General features: G+C 35.2%; 1 protein-coding gene across 1 annotated transcript in view; it reads right to left on the bottom strand.

The window, feature by feature from the left end:
- Positions 1-13,330, bottom strand: part of USH2A (usherin) — a 795,293-nt gene that overhangs the window by 360,708 nt on the left and 421,255 nt on the right. Inside the window, exon 35 of the mRNA XM_012506628.2 lies at positions 7,936-8,083. Within this exon, the coding sequence (XP_012362082.2) occupies positions 7,936-8,083 (148 nt within the window). The remainder of the gene's footprint in view (positions 1-7,935; positions 8,084-13,330) is intronic.

Here is a 13,330-nt window from a genome sequence, read left to right as displayed (position 1 = left end):
TCAAAACTGTCAAGTAGTTTTCCTAAGTGATTCGCTGAGTTCTATAATCCATTTCACCTATTAAAACTGAGTATTTTCAGGAAAGAAAATAGAATCACATTTTGACCATTGAAAAATAAAGTTATTTTAAACTAAAAAGTAAGAAAATCAAACTAAATACCAACAGTTATCTCTCTAAAACCAGAGAAAAACCAGAACACAGATCTTGTGAATTTTAAATATTGGCACTAAGAACAGGACATTGAACAGGTAAAAGTAACAAAATTTTGTTTTCATATGGCCAGATTAAATTCTAAATTATAAGCCTTTCTACAAAAAGTAGAGGCAGATAATATAGTGAATAAAACCATGAAGTTTTGTCATTCACACCTTGCTTTGATTTATACAATCTTTCTGCTTAACCAGCTGTCTTGATTTTGAGTAATTAAACTGTTTAATACTTATAAATCTAAGTTTCCACATTTGTGAGATAACAATACCTATTTCATGTGCTAGTTATGGGAATTAAAGTGCCTGGCAAATTCTTATAAATTATAGCTATTATTATTACTAATGTTATTAGTGTTAGCGAGAAATCAAGTATTTATTTCTATGCATGTATAGAATATTTAATTTGTATTTATACATACATCTTCATGTGCATACATTATAAAAATTTATTTCGATAGCATCATCTCTTAATGTGAAGGACAACATATATAGAGTGTGTATAAGAGATCTATAGTTAATTGATTTCTCTACCACCCATTATTGACAGAATATATAAGCTTAAAACACTGAGCCAAATGTTTTTTTAAATAACGTTCTATTGTCCTCAAGGTACTACGTGTAAGTCTACAAAAATAATCAACCTCCTAAGATATTTCTATTCTTTTTGACATGATTGCCACCGTTTTGATACATGTTCACATATAAATTCTCACAAAGATGGGCCAATATGAAAGACTAAATTAGGAAAATATTTCCATAAGCTTCTCAGGTCACCCTCACTTCTCAAGAAGATGCTAGACCATGTCTAATGGTGCCCAGCTCTCATGCTTCTCCTTCTCTCTCTTTTTTGTTTTAGACATGGTCTCACTCTGTCACCCAGGCTGAAGTGCAGTGGCACAATTGTGGTTCACTGCAAACCCTGCCTCCCACGTTCAAGCGATTCTCATGCCCCAGCCTCCCAAGTAGCTGGCACTACAGGCACACACTAGCATGCCTGGCTAATTTTTCTTTTTCTTTTTTTTTTTTTTTTTTGTTTTGGTAGAGACAGGGTTTCATCATGTTTCCCAGGCTGGTCTGGAACTCCTGGGCTCAAGTGATCTGCCCACCTGGACCTCCCAAATTGCTGGGATTACAGGTGTGAGCCACCACACCCAGCCACATGCTTCTCTCTTAATTATGCCCATGTTGTTATTAACAAATCCTGATCACAGTAAAGATTTATCCTTTGATAGTGAGACATGCAAAGTGCAAACAATACAAGTCTATGTGCTGTCTTTCATTAGAATATCTACAGATTACTAGGCTGATGAAATCTTAAGCAAAAGGACTGGGTCTCAAAGTGTATGCTTTAAGCCTTCAGCAGGCCAAGAGGAAGATACCTCTCTGCTGCCTTTGAAATCATCCCACCTATGTTACATAATCATAAAATGTGCTCACAGTGTGCATTTGTGTATGTTGTATGATTGCATATGAATATGCTTCTCACATCAACACTATTAAAATTTTGGTATTTTCCCTATCATCAGTAAATATTAATTCATTCAACAGCTTTATAACACCTCTCTACTCTGTGGCACTCTGCCAAAGGCCAGGACTAGGGCAGTGAAAAAGACACATATGATTCCTGCCCTCATGCAGCTCAGTCTAATAAACTATTTTAGGTCAATTTACTTAGGTAAAGATAGAGGTTAGTTACAAGGAATTATAGCTATTAATAAAAAATAAACATTTTATATTCTGTATTTTTAGTTAGTATTTTAAAAAACACATATTCTAATTACTTTAAAATGTCACTATAAATGTTATGCTAGATAATGACGAATAAGTTTGGCATAGTCAGATAGCTATGCTGTTTTAGCAAGGTAGACTTGAAGTGTGAAGAAAAAACATATTTCAGGATTCTAAGGCCTAAGCTTCTAAAAAGGAATATGGCTCATGAGAATTTGGAAGCTCTCAAAAGCATAACTTTAATTATGCAATTGCAATCTACACAATACAGGTCACAAATGTATTAGATGGTAATCCTTTGTGCTACTTCTCTGTGATAGCTAATGGTCTCACAAAGGAAGCATCAAGGTCCTACATAATAAGGGCTCCCATGGACCTTGGACCTAAAAGTTGCTCTTTTCAGCGGTTTTAAAATCATGTCTGAAATCACAGCCAGTAAAGAACACCTTTGCCAGAGGGAACGTGGGTGCAAAGGACTCTGATTAGAGAAACATAGAGCTGGAGTGTCACACCATCATTTTTGCAGGTATGTGAAGCAAGGGACTAGAATTAAGCAGGACATATTTGAAGGCGAGCAAAGCCTTAGGAGTGATAATGACTCAGTACTTAAAGACTGTACTTGGCAGACTGAGGCGATTAATAGCAAGTAAAATTGTTTGTAATAGCAAAAATCACAGAAATGTCCATCAATAAAAAGATGGGTCTTGCAAGCTGTAGTTTCATTCAGTGGGATTGCATACTGCCTTTTGAAAGAATGAGGTCACGTTCCACTGAACTGCAAAGAAAGATGTTTGCACCATATTGTGAAGTGAGAAAAGTAAATTCCACAACAACGCAAATAGTATGAACTCACCTTTGTTTAAAAAAATGCATATTTTATGCATAGATCTCTATGTGATTATTAATCAGCAAATTTGTTTGTTTTAAACTAATGCTGTTCTTAATCTTTTTTTCTAGTTTAGAAGTTTATAGCATTGTATTACATCCTTCCTATATAATTTTTTTTTATTACGGTAAAAAACACAACATAAAATTGGGCATCTTAACCATTTTAAGTGTACCATCGTGTTATCTACATACACATGGTTGTGCAACAGATTTGTAGAACTTTTTCATCTTGGAAAACTGAAGCTCTAAAGCCATTGAACAGCAACTTTCCATTTCCCCCTTCCACCCAGCCCTTGGTAACTGTAATTCTAATTTCTGTTTCTGTGCATTCAACTACTGTAGATAAACTCACATAAGTGCAATCATGCAGTATTTGTCTTTTCGTGAGTGGCTTATTTCATTTACCATAATGTCCTCAAGTTTCATCCAGATCGTATTGTATGACAGGACTTCCTTCTTTTTAAGGCCGAATGATATTCCATTGTATAAATATATCACATTTTGCTTATCTATTTATCTGTCCATAGACACTTGGGTTGTTTGCACCTCTTAGCTACCGTGAATAATGCTGCAACGCATCTTGTTTCCAATTCTTTTGGACATATTTCAAAAAGTGGGATTGCTACATCATCTAATAATCCTATTATTAATTATTTGAGGAAACTCTACACTATTTTTCATAGCAGATGCACCATTTAATATTCCCACCAACAGTACTTAAGGGTTCCAATTTCTCCATATCCTTTCCAGAATGTGTTGTTTTCTGTTTTTTCCTTTAATAGTGGTAATCAAAAAATTTTTAACTGAGCAATTATTATGCGTCAGGCACTATTCTTGGAGCTGCTGGTACACTACCGAACAAAAGACACCAAATTAAGAAAAATTCTCAGGGCTCATGAAGTATGTACTGAACCAACCAGCAAGCTTCCCAGCACAGACACTGTGGAGAAGGACCAGGTTGGGAGACAAGGAAGAGAACTGAAATAACAAAGGGAGAGGATATTTTCTTAAAGCCTTGGTTAAGGATTACCATCAGACTTTCACGAGTAGGAGGTGATCATTTAAGTCAGAATCAGTTATGACAAGGAGAGAATGTTTCCTAAGCCATGCTGGCCAAAGGCTACCAACTGTTTGATTGGCAAAGACTGGACATTTATATCAGAACATTTTATACCTTTCATATTTTGTCATATATAGGAAAGCATAAAAATATACCCAATTCTCATTATAGAAATTGAGTTTAATTTTTTCTCAACAAATCTTTGTTCATGTTTATAAATCCCTAGTGAAAAAACATCCCTTTAGGTACATAACTGACTAACAGAGTCAAGATTTTGAAACCTGAGTGTGCAAAACCAGGCAAGTGGTACCTGTTTCAGACTAAGCACATGTATATCTCTGGTCCTGCAACATCTTCATGAGAATGCAGAGGGATGACATGTCCACATCTCATAGGGCACCACTAGGAGCTGCTTCTCTGTATACCTGGCACCTTGTGCACCTCCCCACCTTGTGAACATTCATTTATATGGATATTTTCCCCAAGGGACTCGGACATCCTTGAGATCAAGAAGCAAGGAAATTCACTGTGTATATAAGAGTGATGGAACCTAGTAGGTCATCAAAATACATATTTTGAATGAACAAATGCAAATTTTTTGCATGGCATGAGGAGGCTCCTGAAGCGATCTGGGTAAGCAATATTAATGGCCTTCACTAGAGAAGTGCAGTCGAGGGGTTGTGTGGTGACAGCAGTCGGGGTGAGCAAGGATTAAAGTGAAGACTGCTGCCCAATATCCTGGCTGGCAGGGCTGGGTGGTGCAAATCCGCGAGAGAGGTAATACAGGAGAAAGAGCAAGTAGAGAGACGGAGACCATGAGGTGAAATCAACTTGGATATGCTGAGTTTAAGATGTAACAAAAATCCAGGTGGAGGATTTTGTGAGAGGTCTCAGTTGGAAAATGTATTAAATTCCCAGGGGCATTTTGATGATAACCAAGGCAGTGGAAGATTCTGATTATTTAGGAGGTCTGTGGTGGAGCCTAGAATCTACTTCTTCAATTGGTGCTCCCAGGTTGGTTCTAAGAATCAGATAAGTTTGAGAAGTACGATTTAAAATCTTTTGAAAGGGTTTATTTAGTTACACAAGAATGAAGTCTATCTTATTCTCCAACTGTATTTCTCTTCTGCAGCATATTCAGAAATTAGAAAGCAACCATTAGGTAGCATATATTGCCATGTGGGCCTGGTACCGTTAACTTTGAACTAGGCATAATCCAGAAAAGAAAATTAAAAATTCTTTGGTCAAATGCAAGATTGACATTCCCAAAAGAGAAACCCAGGCCCAGAACTTACACACCTAGAAAAATATATTTTAGGAACAAATGCATTTTGAACAAATATATTGCAGGCACTGGATGGTAAGTACTTCTATCATCTCTCCTGGTATCATTAAAGAGCCAGGGCTTTGGAGTATATATGCCACTGATCAAAAGTAACTTCCACAAGAGACATTAAATGAATTAAATATTATTGGGTACCAATAAAAAGTAGAACATTGTGTTAGGCTCTGTGGAGTGAAAGAGAAATTAATGATTTATGGTCCTTATCATCCGGTGGGAGTGTTTGACATATACCCAAATAACTTTAAGCACAGGCTGAATGAAGTTGCATTATGAAGGCATAGAAATAGGTCACATAGTCAAGAGAAGAGGGAAAGTTTACCTTAAACTTAAGGAAGAGTAGAATGATTTCATGGAATAAGAGGCCTACAGTTAGCCTAGAAGAATGAGTTGGATTTCTACAGCTAAAGACGGGGTGATGACAGGGATTGTTAATCTCAATTTTCTTTTCTTTTCTTTTTTTTTTTTTGAGACGGAGTCTCACTCTGTCACCCAGGCTGGAGTGCAGTGGTGTAACCTCAGCTCACTGCAAGCTCTGCCTCCCAGGTTCATGCCATTCTCTTGCCTCAGCCTCCTGAGTAGCTGGGATTACAGGTGCCCACCACCACACCCAGCTAATTTTTTGTATTTTTAGTAGAGACGGAGTTTCCCTGTGTTAGCCGGATAGTCTCGATCTCCTGACCTCATGATCCACCCGCCTCAGCCTCCCAAAGTGCTGGGATTACAGATGTGAGCCACTGCGCTCAGCCTATTAATCTCAATTTTCTAATCAAGGAAACTGGGGTCCATGGAAGTTAATGAATTTTCCAAGGTAACACAGTCACTATACATCAGAAACAATTTTTGACTCCAGGCCTATTTGACTCCACCCATGTTTTCCAACCCAACATTAAGCCATAAATATTCCAGCATGTCTAGAAAGGAAGATATGTTACAAGGCAATGTGTATTCAGGTTGAGTCACAAGTTGGTAGTAACCTGAATGCCAGACTAAAAAATTTGGACTTTATTCTTCGGGTATTTGAGGAGAGGTGTGGGGACTTCGAAGACAGCTGGAGAGAAAAGATGTTTTCCAACAATCAGATTATCCCTCTCTAGACAATCAACAAGAGAAACAAAATGCTAAAAAATTGGGGGAAAGAGGGGAAAGGTAGTCAAAAGAAAAAAGCAGTTTAAAAAAAAAACAAAACTACCTTTTAAATGTCTAACCATTGTACCACAATTAAAATTCTAAAAATTCCACTGTGATTAAACAAGACTTTGGAATACCATGGAAGTGTTAATACAAATCTCCAAAATCTCCCAAATTCTTCTTGCTTGATGAGTACATTTTAAAACTGCTTGCAAATATACAAAACATACACAAATACACAAAACATTCAAAGAGCTTTGAAATGTGGAAAATGTTTCCCTGAACAGCTGAAGATTGAGTGCAATTGTAGTTCCAGTTGCATTTACCAATTGGGATGAAGGGAAGTGTTGTTCTACGCAAATCATGTAATAACATTTCACAGCAATCCAGTTGAAATAAATCATTAACATTTTCATTGCCACCTATGAACTAGAGTTCTTTGTGGAGTAAGAAGCATAACAAGATTGTTGATTGCTTAATATAGTATCAAATAGGCATCCATTTATTTTTTCTTGGAAAATTTGTAATAGTACAGGAATAACTTCAATAGCAGAGATAATAACTCACTCAGATTACTAGAATTCTCTTCATTACCTCAAATATATCTAGTGCATTTGCCAAAAGTTTAATTAAAATGAGATGGCTGGAATAATTAATATCATAGTAAACATAAGACAAACTAATAAAACTGTAACTTTTTTCTTTCATTCTTTTTGGCTATGCTAAAAGAGTCCATTTCAATTTTTGGTAATCAGTTACTTGAAAGAGTTTCTATGATATTAAAAGTCTTCTTGATATTTGCCTCAAAGAGGAATGAAATTTAATGTCAAGTAAGCATCCATCAGTGTGAAACAATGGTACTATGTTATATGAATCTTAAAAATATTTCCACTAAATGAATAAGGCAATTTCTACCCAAAACTATTACAAATTCTTCATAATGAGATTTTATTTTAGTGAAACGTAACTGACTAGCTTAATTCACTAAACGGTACAAAAACATATATATTGCTTAGCAATGCACAAAACTTGCCTCCAGCTAAATATGTATAAATATATGTATGTTTAATCTATGCATTGTTTAAAAACTGCATGTTGAAATATTTATAAATAGTATATTAAAAAATACAGAGTTCCAAGTGGCCTCTTTTAAGATAAACTTATTAAATCAAAAGCGTTTTGACACAATATGTACATGAACTTTCCACCTCTCTCCTTCTCCGGGGAAGAACTAATGGCTTTTAAAAACAGAAAGTCATTGAAAATACAATGTCACTCTCACTAAGGCATTCTTTGGGAATCCTCCCCGTTTGCTCTCTTCACCTCTCCTGCAGCATATTAAACAATAAGATGCAGTACACAAGAACTATCAAAAGGGAGCACTTTTGAGCCACCAAAATTATGTGTTAGCCTAAAAACCACAATCTCCCCAACTACAGACAATGATACTATCTTAGGTATTTTATGTGCTAAAATGATCATTAAAAATTAAGCACCACATATAAGCTGCCATTTAGAATATTAATTTACCTTTGCTAATCATCTTTTTAACTTGAGGCTAAAAGAGTTCACTTACCATTCGGATATTCAGGCTCAGTCCAGGAGACATTAAAGGAGTCAGGTGAATATGAGTGGGCTTTGGGGGCTGGCACGCCTTCGGGTATGTCCTCGTCAGTTAGGGCCTCACTGGCCTCACTCACTGTGCACCCACCACCCGTGCAAGCCTAAACAGAGATGCAAAAATGCTCATTTCACTCTTGGTCCCAAAAGTTTTCATGAACATTGAGGAAAGAGAATTCATAATAAGAGTTTCAGATTTTGTTATATAGTGCTACCTTTACTCCCCCAAAATAAATGCATTTCAATGTTAAGATTTAACATTTATTTAGTTTGCTTTTTAAGACATAAGATAGCCATCCCCAATAGTTAGAGAATAACTGAGACGGTATGAATGTATGAATTAAGGAAGCATCCTAAGTTAGAGCCTAGAGATGTGGGGCATATCTTGACTGGATAAACAGCCCTGCTGAAGTTAGCCTTGCACAAAAGTTCCCAGAGTGAATTAAACACACACACACAGACACACACACACACACACACACACAGCATGTGTACACATAACATAAGTAAAGTACTAGAGGATGAAGACTAAGATAAAATAACTGACTTCCAGGGAAGAAAAGATGTACAGCAAATACGATTGCCTTTTATTTCTACGGTGTGACCAATATGTTTATAGCATAACACCAAGTAAAATTAAATAAAACAATGTTTCCCATAAAACAACAAATACGAAGCAATTGTTGAGTGAATGTTTAATGGCTTAAAGGATCACATAATTTACTTACGTGTCAGAGTAGATAGGCTTCATTAAAACATGTTTGACAAATTTAACATGATAACAGAACTCTCTGTTCCCTAATTAAGTATCACTAATGTCAGAAATGGTAACATGAATGTTACAGAAACTTCTGTGTGCACTTTCATAATAAACTGCAAATAATGTTTTAAACTTACTGGACAAGTACTTCTCCAGGAAACTGATACATATATTAAGGGGTTTTCAACCCATATTTGCTAGCAAATATTAGTAATTATATCCTTATATAACAACGATGTTTGAAAACTATACTTAAGCTTGGTTCAGTATCTCTTCAAGTTACAATTTTGATTGATACAACAAAGTTAAAAAGTCTTTCAAAAAGCACTAAATTTTACCAAAATCAAAAAGAAAATAAAGTAAAATCATAAAACAATGTAAAAAAGCAGAGTTATTTAGCTCATTTTTGTGTAAGACAGATATTACTAAGATAAAAAATTAAAGCATCTCTTTCTTTGGGCGTCTTTCTGATTTTTCAGTTTGATACTGAGGGAGTGATTTTGTGATTCTTAAAGCAGTCAATATTCTTTTCCCCAAAGACAGAAGGAGGCTGACTGATTTCTAGATTTTTTTTAAAATATGGGAGTATACTACTACTTGCAAAGTTGTTGCAACTAGTTGCAAATTCTTCATTATAAGCATATACAACAGTTTATGATCAACAAACATGGAAATTAATCTCACTTGCTATTACAAGACTATAGCAGTAGCCCATGTCTTCAGGATAATTTCTTACCAGCTTAAGCAACTTTCAGATGGGTTAAATTGTGGCCTGGGCATGAAATTGCATTAAGATTGGGTACCTAATTAACCTTTGTGGGTTTCCTCTAATTCTCAGCTGTGGCATGTGCTTTTCTATGCAAGAAAAAAAATCCATACTCCTCTAGTGAATGGAATCTTTGCAAATGTGGCCAAACTCTGACTCCAAGCTTTAGGACAGGTCACTGTGAGCTCAAAAAATTAGTGCCCAACGATTAAAATAGAAAAAAAGTTGAAGACCCCAGACATTTCAAATGTGCTAAAAGTCCACCAGAAAATATGGCAGGAAAAGAGGCCATACGAGACAGCTGAATTATCAAAGGAAAAATGGTCAAAGACAAATTCTTCCCACTTCTCAGGGAGAAAAAAAATCCATCCATTTGCATTTTTCAGATTTGTTTTCCTTAGAAGGGAAAAATGTTGCAGCTTCTTATTGTTAAACTTGTAACACACTGGGATTTAATTCTGATAGTCTATTTGTCACTATTTTTTTCTTATTTGTGTACTAAAATATTTCCCCTGCTAACTCTCCCCAAATAAATTCTGTACTATACAACATATAAGTATATATTTTTAAAACAGAGTGTGAATTAAAATTTACTTTGTTTTGAGGATTTTATGATGTCTTCTAGGATAAGTAAAAACATCCTTTGGTTTAGAAGGACTGTTTTCTTCTACTATGTCATCTGAGATCCATAAATCAGCAGCTTGGCAAAGAAATCTCTTAAGAATATAAGGCATTTATGAAAGAATTTTTCTTGTAAATGAAATTATTTATAAAGAGGCTGCTGAAATAAAAGAATTACCTGCAAATTATTTTATTTTGTTTTGCCCACATTCTTTTTGGATGCATTTAAAGCATCCTAAGTAAGCAGGACAGTATCTTAGTTCCTTTGATGGGAAAATAAATGTTCTTAAAGTTGCTTCCAATTGGTCTAATCTGACATCATCTAAATGAAATTGAACCAATCAGTATCTTGTTTGACCTGCCCGCACCAGAGGCCACTACATTCAATACAGCTGAATGCTGATTAAAATTCTGGTCTGGAAAAACTAAACAAAATAGTGGGGTTGATTAAAGATGCCTTTATGAAATGGCAAGGTCTTTGAAAGCCTGAGAGCCATTAAAATAAGTTGTTTTAACCATCTTCTATAGCTTTTCTCAGTTACAGCCATTTTGAAAAATTCATAAAGGCATAACTCTGCCTTGAAATGATGAGTAACATCTGGCCAAATAAGGGATTCAATTTTGGTACAATAAAATGCATAAATAATAAAATTGTATCAATTATTTTTGAAATCATGACTATTAAGACAATCCAAAACTAGCATTCTCTTTTTTTGTTGTTGTTGAGATGCAGTCTGGCTGTATTGCCCAGGCTGGAGTGCAGTGGCGGATCTCGGATCACTGCAACCTCTGCCTCTTGGGTTCAAGGGATTCTCGTGCCTCAGCCTCCCGAGTAGCTGGGATTATATGCTTGCAGCACCATGCCCAGCTATTCTTCATATTTTAAGTAGAGATGGGTTTTCGCCATGTTGGCCAGGCTGGTCTCGAACTCCTGGCCTCAATTGATCTGCCCACCTGAGCCTCCCAAAGTGCTGGGACTACAGACGTGAGCCACTGTGTCTGGACCAAAACTAGCATTCTCTTTTCCAGTAAGCTTTCAGGTCCACAGGGATTGGGGATGTTAAGAGTGCAACATATTTTAAAGCATGAAGAAAAAGAAAAAGGCCACTTGATCCATAATTACTTAAAAAGTTAAGCCATTTCCAGGAATCTTTTGGGAATATATAATACTTAGAATTCATCAAGTTACAAATGGCTAGCACTAGTATGAAAATTATCAAACAACACCTATCTTGATAGCTGTCTGTGTTAATAGCTTCTTTATTTTATTTTTAACGTATCGTCTTCTTTACTAGGAGCTATCACATTTTATCACATTTCAAAATAGACTTTGTTGAGTGTAGCAACATATTATGATTTTTTTTTTTTTTTGCAGTGGAAAGAGTATGTTTTGGAACCACATCATTCCAAATTCCAATGTTTCCAAGCAAATTATTTAATTCATATCAAAAGTCTTAGAACCTTTATGAAATGATGTTCTTGGTGGTCATTCATTCAGGAATTGTTTGCTCAGCTTTCAGTTTCCAATAGGCCCTGTGCTTGAAACTGCAGATCGAATTTTGAAAGATTCAGTCCTTATGTTTCAGCAGTTTATAATCCAGTCAAATGTGAAAACTAAATGACGTTACATGAAGTAACATACCTGCTCCAAGCCTAGAGTAAATCATAGTGGTTCCAATCCCCGTGTAGCTTCCTCTATTCCAAATGCTGCTTAAAGGCTTTATTATCTTTATGTTTTGTTTTCCAGCTCTTAGTCAACATGCTAAAATGATCTATAAAGGCAACTCCACTTTGCTGAGAACCTGCTCTCGATCTACTAATCTAATGACCTTGAAAGCCAGTTATTATATTGGAACTGTGAAATATACAATAATCCCTCAATTAACCAGAATGAACCTAAAATGTTCTGGGTCATTTAATTTACTGCTTAACAGAGTTAAGTAAAAAACCTGTTAGTTGAATCCTTCCTGAATATATATTATTTTCTGCCCTAATAAATATAGTGAACTTGAAAAAAATGTGAGAAAGTTTATTTCCCTACCAAGAGTTAAGGTAAGGATTTTCACATCTTTATAACATCTTGCATCAACACTATTCAGTGGCTGACAGATAGCATTTGACTCCGTGGAATACTATTTGGGATACTTTTTTTAGCATCATAGAATTTTACGGCTCAGAGACATTAAAAATCATTTAGTTCAATGTTCTAATTTTAGACTTGAAGAAAATAAAACTCAGTGAGGTTAAGTGAATTTGCCTTAGATCACACAGTTAGTAGCAAAATCTGAATTAATACTCAGGGCAGAGGACTCCTAATCTACTAGTATGTATTTTTCAAGGTATTGCAGATTTATAAAATATAGGCGATTGATATGAATTCTGATTGACTGCACAGCACATCCTAAAATCTGCCCTAGGAATAGAATCTGTTTTATCTCATTTGCCTACTTCTGATAAAAACCAAGAGCACAATTTTGGTTTAATTTTGGTTGCTTCCAAAAAATTAAGACTCTTCCTGATTTGGGTACTACCATTATTTTGAAAATAATTTGTATTTCTGTGTTAGCATTTGAAAATCAATTTAGTATATTTATTACTTAACGGGTAATAAAACTGTAAGTAACCAAAGTGCTGTTTCATAAACTCTGCTGCGCGGAACATCTAGGCACATGGAGTCAGTTTTGAACGGTATTTTTTTTTACCACTGTCTGATTGCCCTTGTTTTGTGGTGTTAAGTCAGACAGTTAGCAATAGTTGAATGTAGTTTATTTTCTCGTGGTATAATATTTAGAGCATTCAAGAGCATGTTAAGTAAAATGAATGCATACACAGTGTCTACATAAATGTAAATTTATTCATAATCAAGAGCAGAATATTTTCTATGGCATTTATCAAAGCAAATATCCTTATATAGGTATTGCTATAAAATGAAGAGTGTGTTTAAAACAAATAGGGACAATCTCATGTTTATATTCAGTTATTTTCAGATGTGCTATTAAACTTAAAAAAGATTATATTTCATCAAAAAACAAAAGGAACTACTGAGTATAAATTCCACAGTAACATCAAGGTCTTTTAAAAGACCTTGTGTAAAAGTGCTATTTTGCATTAAAAAATGCTATTGTTTGTCTAAAGGAACTTCTAAACTATGTTGATTCTGGGGTTTTATTAAGTGACTGTTCTTCTGAGATAGGAGCATAATAT

The sequence above is a fragment of the Nomascus leucogenys genome, chromosome 5, assembly GCF_006542625.1.
Source record: "Nomascus leucogenys isolate Asia chromosome 5, Asia_NLE_v1, whole genome shotgun sequence".
Classification (NCBI taxonomy): Eukaryota; Metazoa; Chordata; class Mammalia; order Primates; family Hylobatidae; genus Nomascus; species Nomascus leucogenys.
The sequence above is the reverse complement of the archived record's forward strand: the minus strand, read 5'-3'. Positions and strand labels throughout refer to the sequence as shown.